The following is an 18143-nucleotide window of genomic DNA, read 5'->3' on the forward strand; positions in this document are numbered from 1 at the left end:
ACTCTCTGTGTTTTGTCTTGAAAGACGACTTTTTAGGTGGCTTAGGGATCTAAAAACAATCATATGAAACACCACATTAGCAAATAAAAGGAACGCTCTCACCCATTGAAGTTTTTCCTTTTCCCCCGTCCTCAGACCAGTACCGGACTTGCAGGCCTCAAGGGTTCCTGGGGTTCAGCGCGTCCCTCTGTAGGCTCCGACATGCTTGAAAGCAGGATCGCTACACTAGCACATCCAAAATTGTGCCCCTGCTGGCTGCCTGAACCTGCCGCCGCATTTATAGTTTAAAGGACGCGCTCCGGCACTCCACTTCCGGGTCCTGCGTGTCGAGCGAAACACCCCCCCCCCCCCCCCCCGACGTCATTTCTGAAAGACGGCCCCGCGCATGTGCATATGCGCACGGACGCGCGGGCGCCATCTTGGAATTGGGAAGAGCGTGGGGAGCCGCCTGAACACGGCCACAGCGGCTCCCCGCAGGACCGGAGAGAGTGCAGGCAGACTTGTGGGGAGCGGCTTCCGGCACGGCCACAGAACTACCTCTCCCCAGGGATAGGACTTCCCACGGCACTAGCCACAGACCTTCCCCAGCTCTGGTGTCTATTCGAGGTATGTCTTCTGCAGCGAAATGTGCTGCTTCTCAGGATCTCCCATCCGGAGGACAGGAAACCTGAACTGGTGTTAGGTGGAGGTGTGTCCTTTTTATCTTCTCAGGTTTCCTGTCCTGATGGAAGGTCCTGAGTCGCACAGGGTGCCGTCATGGGTGAGGGGAAAGAAAGGTGAAAGGCCTGAAAAATCATACAGTTTATTGCAAAGCCAGTTTTTCAGGGGTACTAAAATGTAACACAAGAGGTGGGAAGTAGCACCTTGAAGTAGAGAGGCTGGTAGTATTTCCATTAAGCACCTTAGAAAGTCTATGTACAGTGGATATAAAAAGTCTACACACCCCTGTTAAAATGTCAGGTTTCTGTGATGTAAAAAAATCTGACAAAGATAAATCATTTCAGAACTTTTTCCACCTTTAATGTGATCTATAAACTGTACAACTCAATTGAAAAATAAACTTAAAGGGAACCTGTCACCAGTTTTATGGTGTCCTAACTAAGGGCAACATAACTGACTGATTCTCTTAGCAAAATGCTGGGTCACTTTCTTTAATTGACCCAGTCAATCTGCCAACATCTTGTATTGAAAAGCTCCAGCTGATAATGATGAGTCATGAATATTTATGAGCTCCTGACTCTCCCCGCCCACCGGCTGCAGATTGACAGCTTTTTTCCATATGAATCAGTAGCAGGTGGGCAGGGGAGTGGCTATAGCTCTGAATTAAATATACGCTGGACTCAATGACATCACGCTGGACTCAAATCAGCTCATTAGCATGCGGCATGCTGCATCTTTGTGTGTATATTATGAGGTAACCATCTGTCACACCAGTAAGTGAATACATCTAAGGTACTTTTGAGCTGTTAATGATTGTATATAATTAGTTAGATTATAATCAAATATCTACATGACAGGTTCCCTTTGAATCTTTTAGGTAGAGGGAAGAAAAAATATAAAAATAAAATAATATGGTCGCATAAGTGTGCACACCCTTAAACTAATACTTTGTTGAAGCACTTTTTGATTTTATTACAGCACTCAGTCTTTTTGGGTATGAGTCTATCAGCATGGCAGATTTTGACTTGGCAAGATTTGCCCACTCTTCTTTGCAAAAACACTCCAAATCTGTCAGATTGCGAGGGCATCTCCTGTGCACAGCCCTCTTCAGATCACCCCACAGATTTTCAATCGGATTCAGGTCTGGGCTCTGGCTGGGCCATTCCAAAACTTTATTCTTCTTCTGGTGAAGCCATTCCTTTGTTGATTTGGATGTATGCTTTGGGTCGTTGTCATGCTGAAAGATGAAGTTCCTCTTCATGTTCAGCTTTCTAGTAGAAGCCTGAAGGTTTTGTGCCAATATTGACTGGTATTTGGAACTGTGCATAATTCCCTCTAGCTTAACTAAGTTCCAGCTAAAGAAAAACAGACTCAAAGCCTGATGCTGCAACCACCATGCTTCACTGTGGGTATGGTGCTCGTTTGGTGATGTGCAGTGCTGTTTTTGCGCCAAACATATCTTTTGGAATTATGGCCAAAAAGTTCAACCTTGGTTTTACCAGACCATACCACCTTTTCCCACATGCTTTTGGGAGACTTCAGATGTGTTTTTGCAAAATGTAGCCTGGCTTGGATGTTTTTCTTCGTAAGAAAAGCCTTTCATCTTGCCACTCTACCCCATAGCCCAGACATATGAAGAATACAGGAGATTGTTGTCACATGTACCACACAGCCAGTACTTGTCAGATATTTCTGCATCTCCTTTAATGGTGCTGTAGGCCTCTTGGTAGCCTCCCAGACCAGTTTTCTTCTCGTCTTTTTATCAATTTTGGAGGGACGTCGAGTTCTTGGTAATGTCACTGTTGTGCCATATTTTCTCCACTTGATGATGACTGTCTTCACTGTGTTCCATGGTATATCTAATGCCTTTGAAATTGTTTTGTACCCTTCCCGTGACTGATACCTTTTAACAATGAGATACCTCTGATGCTTTGGAAGCTCTCTGTGGACCATGGCTTTTGCTGTGGGATGCGACTAAGAAAATTTCAGGAAAGACCAACTAGAGCAGCTGAACTTTATCTAGGGATAATCAGAGGCACTTTAAATGATGGCAGGTGTATGCTGACTACTATTTAACATGATTTTGATTGCTATTGCTTAATTCTGAACACAGCTACACCCCCAGTAATAAGAGGGTGTGCACACTTATGCAACCATATTATTTAAGTTTTTTTGTTTTGCTTTCTTCCCTCTACCTAAAAGATTTCAGTTTGTTTTTCAATAGAGTGGTACAGTGTATAGGTCACATTAAGGGTCCATTCACACATCTCTGTGTGTTTTGCAGATCCACAAATCCGCAAGACACGGACATCGGCAATGTGCGTTCCGCATTTCACTAATAAAATATGCCTATTCTTGTCCACAATTGCAGACAAAAATAGGCCATGTTCTATTTTATTCGGGAATGGAAATGCGGACCCGGAAGCGCGGGTCCGCATATCCGGATCGGGGCCGCACAATGAATAGGTCCGCAATTGTGGATGTGTGAATGGAGCCTAAAGGTGGAAAAAGTTCTGAAATGATTTATCTGTCTCATTTTTTTACAGCACAGAAACCTGACATTTTAACAGGGGTGTGTAGAGTTTGTATATCCATTGTATATACTACATGACATAAAAGTTGGCAAGATTTAACAAAAATTCTAGAGCATTTAGAAAGACACACAGGACACCCCCTTGCCATATAGGTCAACTTTTGTATATCATTGATTTGTTGATGCCATGTGTCCAGGTTGTCTGTGGGTAAGCATTTCCACCTGTTTCCTGGTGATTTAGGGTGATTTTTTTCCTCTTCACCGGTGATGAATTAGTATGATATGAGTCTAATCTAAAGAATTAAACTCACACCTCATCTATGCCATTTTTTTGTTATTTAAAAAAATATGTTAAACAAGGTTGTCTTGGAGATTTCATGTCCGGAAAAAAAAAGGGATATGACAAAATAAGCAAAATATTTACTACTCACCTGGAAAATCCGCTGCCACTGCATCGCTCCCGCTGGTCTTTGTTGCTGTCCTGCAGAGATGATGTTCCGACCACCGCATGTGACTGTTGCAGCCAATCACTGCCTGGAGTAGTCATGTGTGGGTGGTCACAATGTCATCACTGCAAGACAACAACAGAGACTGAGGAGAGCACTGGAACAGAGATGCTGCAACGGTGGGGTATTTTCCAGAGTAGTATTTATTTTGTTGTATTATCACAATCCTTTTATCCGCAGACATTTTTAAGTGTCCCACACAAACCCCTATAATTTTATAAAGCAGATCGTGGATTTTCCGCAGTATAATTTCCGATGCCGAAAACCTGCAGCATTTGTGACAGCAGCAAAAGGGCTTAGATTAAAAAATCTCTGCAACTGAATCCACATGCTTTGCAAATTTTAATTTGCATGGTCTCAATTTATGTTGTGGTTTTCCCCACACCAAGCCAAACAGGACACAAAAAAAGTTCACTTCCAGTCTGTTACACCTGCACATGTTCAAATATTTAACTGGGTTGTCTTCATCAGTAGCTGTATAAAGTTTTCTTCAGTGCTGCTAAATTAGAAAGCGTTATTTTACTGTGTTTCAGATCATCTTACCATTATTATCTAGTTCAAGACAGAGGTTGTAAACTGCAAGGGGCCTCTTGCTACGCTGCCTCCGTGACTGTCTAGGTGGGGCACGAGGAGAAATGGATGTCGGCTCATTCACAGACTCATCAGGAGGGCTGGAAAAAATCTAAAACCAAGCATACAAAATATACTTCAACATTTGAACATCAATGTACAAATGTACAATGTAAAAATTCTTATTCATTTCTGTAATAATACTATAAACATACATACAAAGTTACTGGCTACACCAATAAATATTATGTACCTGGAAATACTTTTTAAAGAGAACCAGTAACCTCTTCTGAAATGTCTCCTTTAGAAAACATTTGTGCTTGCCATAAAATAAAAAGTTCTGAAGCATTCCTTTTTTATTTCTCCTGGAAACCTATGAGTGACAACTGGGTGGTACCATGTCCCTTGCCTTTATAGCCTGGCACTGTCGCACATATGCTTTATTCACACAAAACCAGGACTGGAGCCTATACAGAGATAAGGTGTAAGGGAAAGATCTGCTCCTGTTCTGTGTTTAACGCTGCCCCTGGTTTTGGCTCAAAACCACTGATAAAAATCACTAACTGAACACTTACTTGGTGAATTAGGCATTACTGGATAGTGCCAGAGTATGGTAGACAAGCCGCAATGAAAAAACACCCATACATCAATTAATTCATACATTTTCAGGAGGAAAACAGAGGAACAGTATAATGCAGAGCTCTAAGAAAAGATGTTGCAGAATTGTGATTTCATATTTACTAAAAACAGACATTTTAGGGAACCTGAGAGGTCTTTACACAAATGAAATGACAAAAATATCATACGGATTGTAATTTCTTTCTGCAGTACGAAAGCTGGATCAGTGGTCTTTGAACCCTTTGTATCATGCATTGCCAGTACAATGTGCAAAACATTTTGTTGGCAGGATACATAGTCTGTATAGAGAACCACTGGCGCTATATACTAGGCAAAGCTGCAGTGTCACCGCACTCCCGTAAATGGCTGAAATTCTATGTGAACATACTAAGACAATAGTAAAGACACCGCGCTCAGCTATCCTCACTGAGGTTAGCTGAGCGCGGTGTCTTTAGTATTGTCTTAGGATACATAGTCTGAAAAGTACACTATAAACTGAGACAGAAATGGCGAGAGGTTTATTTACAGGTTTAATTATTTTCTATATAGCACAACATATTTGTTTTATCCACTTATATAGCGCTGACCAAGAGTCGGTGTCCGATTTAAATTCCTTGCCTAATCCTCTGACTGGATGCTGAGCCAGAAACCGGGTTAGTTCTATGTCCCATTTCTTCGGTTGGCCAACCAGCCAGGACTTAGATGATAGGCTTGACAGCCTTCCAGGATTGGTTGTATGACTGTTGTATGTGCCACTCATTATCTCCCCCACTACCACTGCACAGCGCAGAGTGGCAGCTGCTGGGTGCAGACAGGGGAACTGCTGGATTGAGGCAATTTAAGTCCATGGCAATACTACTGCATTTTCCTACAGAAGTATATGGCCCTCTTTTAGCCTCTATTGGGTGAATGAAGCCCCATTTTGTATAGATCTGCTGTATATGCCGGAGAAGTTTTTGTAGTGTGGTAGTCTTAAATCTACCCACCAAATCACTGACTGTGTGATATTTTTCTACACAATTGTACACAATCATCCAGACAAATTGCTTGACACCATTTTAGGCTACTTTCACACCAGCGTTCGGGTGTCCGCTTGTGAGCTCTGTTTGAAGGGGCTCACAAGCGGCCCCGAACGCATCCGTACTGCCCTAATGCATTCTGAGTGGATGCGGATCCGCTCAGAATGCATCAGTCTGGCAGCGTTCAGCCTCCGCTCCGCTCAGCAGGCGGACACCTGAACGCTGCTTGCAGCATTCGGGTGTCCGCCTGGCCGTGCGGAGGAGTGCGGATCCGTCCAGACTTACAATGTAAGTCAATGGGGACGGATCCGTTTGAAGATGACACAATATGGCTCAATCTTCAAACGGATCCGTCCCCCAAAGTCTGGATGGATCCGTTCAGGCTACTTTCACACTTAGAATTTTTTTTTAACAATATAATGCACACGGATCCGTTCTGAACGGAGCCACCGTCTGCATTATATGAGCGGATCCGTCTCAAACGGATCCGCTCTGAACGCAAGTGTGAAAGTAGCCTTACATCACCACAGATTATGTAGGGTCTCTTTGAAAATGCCCATATGGAGGACAAATGACATGTCAGAAACAAAGCCTTGTAATAACATGCAAGATTCCACTTGTTCTTTCCACCTACATACTTTCTGGCTCTACAAATTTGATATCTAGCACCTAACAAAATGTTTTTCCTTTCTTAATTGATTATCACATAAGGCTCGCACAGGTTTACATAGGGTGTGTTTTGTTAGATTTTGTCGCACTTTTAAGACACTGTAAAAACCACAAGTAGTTTTACCGCTATGTTACCAGCTGACAAGTTTTCAACCGATGAAAGCACTGTTACCATCTGCACAGAAAATTTCTTGTAAAAGCAGTAAAAATGTTTTTTTTTTTTTTTTTTTTCTAAAGACCTTAAATATGCAACAAACACTCTAGCTAATTCTAGGCTGTTGTGGTTGGTCTGTTATGTCCTCTCCTCATTAGGCTCTGCTGTGCTGGAGTGGATTGATTTCTCTTACATGCTTGATAGTTGTATTTGTATGTATACTATAATTACCACTCATTACTAATTCAACTTGATCCCCAACCCTTTCTAACATATTTTTCTTATTTTTTGTCTTCTTTAATCTTTCTAAACCTTCTAGTCTTGTAAAACTAATTTTCCTTTTTGTATAGAGCACAGATGTAGCAAAAAATTACAATAAAATTAATGGGGTTATGCCATCTGGACATTTATGGCATATCAATAGGCTATACCATAAATGTCTGATATGTGTGGATCCCACCCCATCTCAATGGAAAGATCTGCACCTGATCTGTGTTTCTGACCCACACCTAGTTTTGGCTTGCAATAACTGATGGAAATAACTGACCAAATAACTGAAGTGTGTACAAGGCCTAAGATGGAAATTGTATTTTTCCAAGACTACAATAGACAAATCATTGGATCCAGTTGGAATACACCACTGTATCCAAAGATAATTAAGTAATGTACCCTTATTTCTGATATTTAAGGACTCTATATTGACAGGGAGTGTTCCACAGGATTGGTGCTTAGCAAATGTGCCAATTTTCAAAAAATGGGTCAAAAACTGAGCCCGAAAACTAGAGGCCACTAAGATCTGTTGTGGGTAAACTGTTTGAAGGATATATAAGAGATGCAATCCTGGAGTATCCCAATGAAAATAAGTGTATAACACCATATCATGATGGGTTTATGAGGAATTGGCCCTGTCAAACTAATCTATTCCGTTTCTACGAGGAGGTAAGTTCTAGACTGGGCCATGGTGAGTCGTAGGAAGTCATATATCTTGACTTCTACAAAGAAACAGAGGGTGGTTATTAACTGTACAGTCGTGGCCAAAAGTTTTGAGAATTACATAAATATTGGAAATTGGAAAAGTTGCTGCTTAAGTTTTTATAATAGCATTTTTCATATACTCCAGAATGTTATGAAGAGAGATCAGATGAATTGCATAGTCCTTCTTTGCCATGAAAATTAACTTAATCCCCAAAAAAACTTTCCACTGCATTTCATTGCTGTCATTAAAGGACCTGCTGAGATCATTTCAGTAATCGTCTTGTTAACTCAGGTGAGAAGGTTGACGAGCACAAGGCTGGAGATCATTATGTCAGGCTGATTGGATTAAAATGGCAGATTTGACCTGTTAAAAGGAGGGTGATGATTGAAATCATTGTTCTTCCATTGTTAACCATGGTGACCTGCAAAGAAACGTGTGCAGCCATGATTGCGTTGCATAAAAATGGCTTCACAGGCAAGGATATTGTGGCTACTAAGATTGCACCTCAATCAACAATTTATAGGATCATCAAGAACTTCAAGGAAAGAGGTTCAATTCTTGTTAAGAAGGCTTCAGGGCGTCCAAGAAAGTCTAGCAAGCGCCAGGATCATCTCCTAAAGAGGATTCAGCTGTGGGATCGGAGTGCCACCAGTGCAGAGATTGCTCAGGAATGGCAGCAGGCAGGTGTGAGCGCATCTGCATGCACAGTGAGGCGAAGACTTTTGGAAGATGGCCTGGTGTCAAGAAGGGCAGCAAAGAAGCCACTTCTCGAAAAAAAAAAAAAAAAAAACATCAGGGACAGATTGATCTTCTGCAGAAAATATGGTGAATGGACTGCTGAGGACTGGGGCAAAGTCATATTCTCCGATGAAGCCTCTTTCCGATTGTTTGGGGCATCAGGAAAAAGGCTTGTCCAGAGAAGAAAAGGTGAGCGCTACCATCAGTCCTGTGTCATGCCAACAGTAAAGCATCCTGAGACCATTCATGTGTAGGGTTGCTTCTTATCCAAGGGAGTGGGCTCACTCACAATTTTGCCCAAAAACACAGCCATGAATAAAGAATGGTACAAAAACATTCTCCAACAGCAACTTCTTCCAACAATCCAACAACAGTTTGGTGAAGAAAAATGCATTTTCCAGCATGATGGAGCACCGTGCCATAAGGCAAAAGTGATAACAAAGTGGCTCGGGGACCAAAACGTTGACATTTTGGGTCCATGGAAATTCCCCAGATCTTAATCCCATTGAGATCTTGTGGTCAATCCCCAAGAGGCGGGTGGACAAACAAAAACCCACTAATTCTGACAAACTCCAAGAAGTGATTATGAAAGAATGGGTTGCTATCAGTCAGGAATTGGCCCAGAAGTTGATTGAGAGCATGCCCAGTCGAATTGCAGAGGTCCTGAAAAAGAAGGGCCAACACTGCAAATTCTGACTCTTTGCATAAATGTCATGTAATTGTCGATAAAAGCCTTTGAAACGTATGAAGTGCGTGTAATTATATTTCACTACATCACAGAAACAACTGAAACAAAGATCTAAAAGCAGTTTAGCAGCAAACTTTGTGAAAACTAATATTTGTGTCATTCTCAAAACTTTTGGCCACGACTGTACATACTCTGACTAGATTACTACTGGGGTGCAACAGGGGTCTCTTCAATAAATTTAATAATGATCATGTAGAGGGGATGCACAGTAAGATATCTTTTTTTTAGACAATACTAAACTACTAAGTAATTAACATGGAAGAGGACAGTATACAGCTACAGAGGGATCTGGATAGATTGGAGGCTTGGGCAGAGAAGTGGCAGATGAGGCTCAACACTGACAAATGAAATGGTTATGCACATGGGAAGAAATAATACATATCACCAGTACATACTAAACTATAAAATACTTGGTAACACCGACGTGGAAAAGGACTTAGGAATTTTAGTGGACAGCAGACCAAACTGTAAAAACCAATGTCAGGCACAGCTGCCAAAGCCAATAAGATTACGGGGTATATAAAAAGAGGCTAATTCCAGCAATTAGAAATACAGAATTATGATGGGTCAAACAATGAGAAATCACTTAATCCAGCAATAGAAATAACCGTTATGAAAAAAAATTTTTTTTTAATAGTAACCTTACTTAAATGACGTATACTACTCAACTATTTAGGTAGGGCTACTAATAGCTAGGCTGACCGATATTGGGTGGGGAGACTCTCCCTAAGCTAACACCCTAACCTATACCTCAGCCCAGGGACGGCCCCTAATGGTGGGGACTCCCTGTCCTCGAACCTTGGCTACCGCCTCCGGCTGCGCCCTCTATTAGTGACAGCGGATAAGGTGCTAGCCTAATGGTAGACTACTATTGGACCTGAGGAGGAACCAATATGGAGGACCAGATACGATTTGCCTTCTACCAGTCTATCTGATTCTGCCCATCGAGCAGTCATTATGAGCTGTAAGTCTCAACCTCATGATCTGGTCTGGCGGCTGATTCGCTGGGCATTATAACTGTGCGCTATTCCACCACTGTAGTAGTTTTTAGACTTCTTGGTGAACCGTGTACCTCTTGATAAGAGCTAGTATCAATAGGGTTGTATACAAAGGTCATCTTTTTGTTTGTCTGTACGTTTATCCGGTAGTCTACCACTAGGCTAGCACCTTATCCGCTGTCACTAATCGAGGGCGCAGCAGGCGGTGGTAGCCAAGGTTCGAGGACAGGGAGTCCCCACCATTAGGGGCCATCCCTGGGCTGAGGTGTAGGTTAGGGTGTAAGCTTAGGGAGAGTCTCCCCACCCAATATCAGTCAGCCTAGCTATTGGTAGCTCTACCTTAATAGTTGAGTAGTATACGTCATTTATGTAAGGTTACTATTAAAAATGTATATTTTTTCATAATGACTATTTCTATTGCTGGATTAAGTATATAAAAAGAGGCACATGATGCAAACATAGTTCTGTCACTTTACAAATTATTAGTCAGATCACACATGAAGTATTGCATACAATTTTGGGACCAGTGCACAAGTAATACATAGCAGAGATTCAGGGGGTTCAGAGGAGGGCAACTAAAGTAATAACTGGAATAAAGTTAACTACAGTACTCAGTAAGATTATCAAAATGAGGGTTATTTAGTTTTGAAAAGAAAGGTAAATCTAATAACTATGCATACATAAGGGGTCAGTACAGAGATCTCTCCCAAGGACTGTGACGAGGTGACATCTTCTATGTGTAGAGGAAAGAAGGTTTGTCCATCAACTTAGAAGAGTTCTTTACTGTAAGAGAAGTAAGACTACAGAACTCTGTCACAGGAAGAGATGATGGTGAACTCATGGAAAGAGTTAAATAGGGTCTGGATGCATTTCTGGAGTGTAATAATATTACAGGTTATAATTACTAGAATTCTGGAGAGGTTGTTGATCTACTGAGTTATTCTAATTGTCTGACTGGAGTTGGTAAGGAATTTTTTTTCCTCTAAAATGAGGAAAATTGGCTATTACCGCACAGTTTTTTTTTTTGCCTTCCTCAGGCTCAATCTTGCAGGATAATAAGCAAAAATGGATGGACATATCTTTTTTTTCTAGAATTAAAATCTATGTTAATATGCAATGTGTAAACTATATTTCTTTTTTGCTAGTTAAAAGCAGATAGTGACATTGGCCATCAATGACCTGAAAGAGACATTCATACAACGAGGATATCCCCAGGCAGTTCTAAAATAGGCATACTAGCACTACATAAATTGCAACCAGAACAATCTGTTACAGCCAAAAGCCAAGAGAATGGACAATGACTCAATAGGGTCATCAGGAAATGTGAGGAGGCGTGCAGACTAGGGCTGAAACGGTTACTCGATTGAATCGAGTAAGGCTACTTTCACACTGGAGTTTTGGTTTTCCGTTTGTGAGATCCGTTCAGGGCTCTCACAAGCGGTCCAAAACGGATCAGTTCTAGGATCCGCTCAGAATGCATCAGTTTGCCTCCGTTCCGTCTCCATTCCGCTTTGGAGGTGGACACCAAAACGCTGCTTGCATGAGCCAAACAGATCCGTTCTGACACACAATGTAAGTCAATGGGGACGGATCCGTTTTCTATGACACAATAGAAAACGGATCCGTCTCCCATTGATTTTCAATGGCGTTCAGGACGGATTCGTCTTGGCTATGTTAAAGATAATACAAACGGATCTGTTCTGAACGGATGCAGACTGTAGTTGTACGGTTGTATTATCTGAACGGATCCATCTGTGCAGATCCATGATGGATCCGCACCAAACGGGAGTGTGAAAGTAGCCTAATTCTACACCCAAAAAATCCTTGATGTAAATTTTTGGCACTGGGGGGCAGTTAGTGGCACTGGGGCCAGCTGATGGCACTGGGGGGGACAGATGATGGCACTAGAGGGCAGTTGGTGGCACTGGGGGACAAGCTGCTGGCACTAGGGTGGCAGCTTCTGGCACTAGGGTGGCACTATGGAGCAGCTGATGGCACTGGGGGAAAGATGATGGCACTGGGGAGGTAGCTGATGGCACTGGGGTGGCAGCTGATGGCACTGGGTAGGAGCAGATGGAACCTGGAGGGGATAGTTGATGGCACTAGAGGGCAGTTGGCACTGTGAAACAAGCTGCTGGCACTAGGGTGGCAGCTTCTGGCACTAGGGTGGCACTGGAGAGCAGCTGATGGCACTGAGGGGGAAGGTGGTGGCACTAGGCTGGCAGCTGCTGGTGCACTGGAGAGCAGCTGATGGCACTGAGGGGGAAGGTGGCACTGAGGAGGCAGCTGACGGCAATGGGGGGCAGCTGATGGCATGGGGGGCATCTAATGGGTTTTCATAAAGAAAAACGTTCTTTTAATTATTTTTTTGTTATTAGAGTACTTGATTAATTATTGAATTAATCGATAGAATACTCGATTACAAAAAATAGTCGATAGATGCAACCCTAGTGCAGACAAATCAGTGAAATACTAGGGAATCCTCAGATTGGACCCTGATATTAGCCACCTTGTAGGGACAAATACGGCTATCACATATCGGTAGGATGAGGGATCATTTGGTCCATAGTTTGTGTCAATACCCGGTGGATGAAACATGGCTAGCAAATAGGCTGATAGGCATGTAGAGATGTGGGACCTGTATAGCGTGTAATTCTTTCAGGAAAGGAAGACAGAACACCAGTCCTTTATTGAGTTGCTTCTACCCAATTAGATATTTTATCAATTGTAAAACAGTAGGAGAAATATGCGTGGCCATGTGCATTTGCTCACGACAATATATTGTCAAAACTAAAAAGGGAGTTTAGGAGGCGGACTGGTGATCATCTGGGGGATATTAGAAGAAGAGATGGCCCCAATATTGAGTCATGTATGCGAAAAACATGGAGGGGAATTCCAGGAGATCTAATTTCATGGAATTGAGCATTTTTGAATTTGCCTACAGCTTGGGATTAACAACATGTTGCTTCGAAAAGAGGCACAATGGACAAACTGTCAAGCCAGGTCTTAATGATTTCATATCCTACTCTAGTTTTATTTAGGGATATAACCATCTACCTGTCACGGCTGAGGATGGGGAAAACCCTCAGCCGTGCGATGACAGAGGATGGTAGTCACGACTTGGCCAGAACCACAGAATTAGGGAGCAGGTCACCTCCTATTGCTTCCCTAATCTGACCCTAACTCCTAGCGACATGAGCCGACCTTGAAGGTAGGAGGGCTCATGCTCTGGAACCTCGGGTCCCTACTAGCCCTCCGCAGGTCCCTAAGCTAGGAGCTGGGTAGACTACCTGTTCCTCCTGGACATGGAGAAATAGGAGTCTAAAGATGGCCAAACTATAAAGACAGGGGAAACAGAAACAGTCATATGGCAATGGCAGGTAAGTGCAACTAGTATTAACACTTACCTGCCACAGATACAGAGCCTGGGACCCAAGTATCAGTGCTGCTGTCCACAAACACAAACGACAGAGCACACACACCACACAGGACACCAGGAAACCATACGGTGTAAAGAATAGACATGACACACAAACACATCCTCATAACATCGTGTATAAACAATACATAACAATTTGTTTATGACCACAAGAGTGGCCCCCACTGGCAGATGGAATTACCAGGAGGGTGTCTCCAGCAAAGCATAGCTGAAGGACCCCCCAGCTTCTGATCTCCAAAGAGGCTTTATAGTCCAAAGTGGCCACACCCACACAGACACACACAGGAGAGGGAATTAACCCTTCCAACACTAACCAGGGAGTGAAACCACTAAAAGGGGAAGTGTCCAAAAGAAGATCACACTGCAGCTGTTACCGCAGGCAACGACATGGGTGGCAACCATGTCCTGGGAGTCAGCCAGAAGGCCGAGACACTGCCACCGCATGTACACATCCAAACCAAACGTTGCCACGGGCAGCCACAGTGAAGGGAAGAGTCACAGTGCACACCAAACAAACTTTGTGCACACCAGACATACAAAATGCATAACATACACACACACACCTAACTGAGAGGTTGCTAGGTGCAACCGCATGAACATTGCCGCAAGCTGCCTAGCACCAGCTCAGGCTGCTCTACTGCGACAATACAAAATAACTTGTTGCCCGCGGCAACCACAAGTGAGGCAGCACACTAGCGGCCCTCACCTGTGGTTGAACACCCAATAACAAACCGCAGGCAACAGCATGCGGTTCAGGAGTCACGACCATGACCATGGCCGTGACACTACCTGATGAGCACTACTACTCCTATGGCTCCTGTACTGAAATTATTCTCACACTTTGCGAGATGTTATTGACAACATGTACTTATCTATATGATCAGATGTGCAGATCAATTTATGTTTTGAATACTTACAAAAGAAGGACCATAATGTCCTCCAGACTAGAGATGAGCGAAGTTTTGAAAAATTAGTTTCGAGCGATTCGCCAAACTTCTTCAAGAAATTAGATTTTTTCTGAATTAACTTGTCATAAATCACGATATATATCTGGTATACCCAGGCCCCTCTGCCTAATCATATTCAACCCACTTGGTGGCCCAATCTCAGTGTAAAAACTTGGAACTTAAATTGCAGAGAGAGAGTACAGGGAGAGTGCATTATGTTCTAGTGCACCCACATTCATAGTTAATCCGCTCTGTAGGTACTGTGCCATCAATTCTACAGGCAGTTGCAATTCATCACCGTCTACACCAAGATTCATAGATAATTGCTTCTGTTAGTTGTCGAATTACTGTGCATCAATATTATGGGGGAAAAAAATGTATTGCTGTCCACTTAACTGGGCAGTGCACTAAGATTTAAGTTGACAGCAGCAGTGGCAGTAATAGTGTGCACCAAGATTTATAGATAACTGCATCTGTTAAAAATAAAAGCATACAGCATCCTTCAGTAAAGCAAAAACATTTGTGCGCCACACCAGGAGCTGTGTCCAAATGGCTCCTTTGTGGAACAAAAGAAAGAAATGGAGGTAGCGCCAATAAAGTAGTGGAGAAAAAAAAAGTTTTTTTAATGCATGTTGTGGCATCAGTATTACAGGTTAATGTTTGTGTCAGGTCTAATTTATTGCTGTGAACGCCCCCATTTTTGACTTGTAGCAAGAGGGTAACAATGTGGATAGCCAGTAGTCATCCCTCCGCCGAATCATGACAATGTCGCTACAAAAACATGACAGCATGTATCTGGCCATTTGCGCTCGGAGGGCCTCCCTGCCTCCATCTCCACTGCATACTGCTACAGTCTGTCGGGGTCATCTGTGTCTTCGTCATCACCCTCTAGCTCCTCATGTTTCTCCTGCTCCTCTCCTGTTGCTTGGGCAATTAAACCAACTAGTTGTGCATAGAAATCCAGGACATTTAGGTCTTCCTCCTCCTCTTCAGGGCTCAGGCGGCCGTGAGATGTAGGTGCCACATCGTGTCCCCTCGACAATAGGATTTGTCAGCATCCCCGTATAAGAGTGGAATAACATAATTCATTCAGTGAACTGACAAATAAAGTGGCCTCCTCAAAGGGCCAGAGCAAGAGGCACGTATCGCGCATGAGCTGCAACTGACTAACGTGGAAGTTACACTGGGAAGAAGACCTGTCCATCTTCTGCATTCAGAAATCGTTAACTGCCTTCCTCTGCTCGTACAGGCATTCTAACATATGTAGCATGGAGTTTCATATCAATCAAGCGTATGAAAAGAGAATTTTACCTTTGCAGCTCAAGAAGAGTGCGTTTTGCAAGGTAAGAGTGGCTGAAGGGCACGCACAGCTTCCTGGACATTTTTGACAGCTCTTGCAGTTCAGTGAAAGACTTGATGAACTGGGTGACAATGAGATTGAAGACGTGTACCATGCAGAATGCATAGGTCAGCCCTCCCTGACGCAACACAGACAAAATGTTCTTCCCATTAGAAGTAACCAAGATTCCTACCACCAGTTGGTGAGGGGACAGCCAGTGTTCAATTTCATCTGACCCCCCCTTAGCAGTTCCTCCCCGGTGTAGCTCCATTCACCCAGTTGCAGAACCGCGTGACAATGCCTAGGTTTGCATAGGTTATATGCTGGAGGACCAATGGGAACTGTTCCTACATTGGAGGGTGAGGAAGCAGAGGAGGAGATTGGTGCCGAAATTGCAGCATTACAACTCGGAGGCAGCATTGCCGCCACCTGGACAAGTTGCTGGTGTGCCTGGGTCGGTACCATATTTACCCAGTAATGTTGGCTTAGGACTCTCCACCTTGGCTGGGTACGAGCCATCAGTTCTCTGAAATGTGCAGAGTCAACTACATGGAAAGGGAGTGACTGTAGTACCAGCAACTTGGACAGATGCACGTTCAGCTTCTGTGCCATAGGATGTGTGCATACATACTGTTGTCTTCTAGCAATCGTCTCGGTGATCGATTGCTGTTGAAACAAGTTATGAGGAGTAGGAGGAGCATGAGGAGCAATAGACAACATTAAAGTCGATGGGAAGGAAGGACAGCGTCTTTCTGCTGACGTTGCCGAGCCCTGACTGCTGGAGAGGGAGTGTGGGCAGGTGGGAGATGCAGCAGTTGCTGCATCAGGCTGTAACACTAAATTAGTGGCACGGTTTTCCCACGCCACTTTATGGTGACACCATGCATTGATGCAGGGCAATAGTGCCAACTTTAGCACCGTGGCCCACACATTCCGCATACCACTATGCTAACGTCCCCCTGAGACATGCTGAAAAATTCCCACACTGCCAAGTATGGCATTTTCCCTCCACATTTGAGTGATGCCTGCCTGCCGCTGCTTTTATGAACCCGTGCACTACTAGTGAGCTCCTCATAGGTAGTCTCCCGAGTAGCACACGATGTACACCTCCTGCGTTTGGTTGAAGATTTTGCACTGCTTCCACGCTGCCGTCTCACGGGCACACTTCCACCCTGCTGTCTCATGGGAATGCGGACACCCTGCTGTCTCACGGGCACTAAGCCACCTTTGCCCCCTGATGATGACGATGCCCCTCTTCACGTGTAATCGGCTACATTGTCATCTACATCAGTTTGTTCCTCACTATGTCACCCTAACCTGTCTCTGACCTTTCACATGTGCTCGCACCTGACCGACTATCATCATCGGTAGATGCGCGTTTGCAGCAGAACTCTCCTCCAAAGCTGTGGTGGCCTGTAACTGATGACTGTCCTCAAAAAGCTGATCCTTGCTGAAAAGCAGAGCAGAGAAGGCTGCATACATTGCTTGGCTAGCAGAAGGAGCAGCAAGATGCAGGTTCAGGACAGGCAGTTCCTGGGCTATGCCAACTAAGTATGGTGTAGCAGAGCGCTAGTGCGACAGACTTTCTCTGCCGTTATTCCAAGGGTTACTTCGGGATCAAGTAGTTAGCAAGGAAGAACAGCATCAGTAGTAAATAAAAACCATCCATGAATATCCCATCACTCTTCTCAATAACTGGACGACACACAGTATCAGGAGCAGAACACTGTTTAATGCCACATACCCTGCTTTTATCAACTCTCCCATGCAGAAAATTATACATTCTTCAATCACAAACTGGTTACAGCCCACACATCCCCTCCCCTCACCCTGAGAAGTAATCCAATCAACTGTACAGTTGAAACATACATTGTAGCCATTGTGTTTCTACCAAATAACCAGACGAATGCTCAGCAGGTCACCAATAACCTTTTGTCTTACAAGTAACGAACTATAGGGAATTAAACATAATATTGCAAATCCAATCAACAGTACAGTTGAAACATCCATTGTAGCCATTGTGTTTCTACCGAACAAACTAACGAAAACTCTGCAGGTCAATAATATTGCAACAATAAACGTTATGGACAGACAAAGTTAAGGACAGTGGATAGCAGCCAAATGCAATCCGCTACACTGCTCCCCCATGCCCACAAGCCAGCATACACAGTCTGATCCATCACGGATCGGCTTGGGGATGTCCGGGGTTGCACACAGATCATTTTTCAA

The 18143-nt window shown here is 43.6% G+C and overlaps 1 protein-coding gene across 2 annotated transcripts in view; it reads right to left on the reverse strand.

The window, feature by feature from the left end:
• The window catches only part of ARHGAP10 (Rho GTPase activating protein 10), a 353126-nt gene that overhangs the window by 112195 nt on the left and 222788 nt on the right, over nucleotides 1–18143 (reverse strand). For both annotated transcript variants that reach the window (XM_044300373.1, XM_044300381.1), the window contains exon 19: nucleotides 4243–4381. In XM_044300373.1, the coding sequence (XP_044156308.1) occupies nucleotides 4243–4381 (139 nt within the window). The remainder of the gene's footprint in view (nucleotides 1–4242; nucleotides 4382–18143) is intronic.

The sequence above is a fragment of the Bufo gargarizans genome, chromosome 1 (assembly GCF_014858855.1).
Source record: "Bufo gargarizans isolate SCDJY-AF-19 chromosome 1, ASM1485885v1, whole genome shotgun sequence".
In the NCBI taxonomy this organism is placed as follows: domain Eukaryota; kingdom Metazoa; phylum Chordata; class Amphibia; order Anura; family Bufonidae; genus Bufo; species Bufo gargarizans.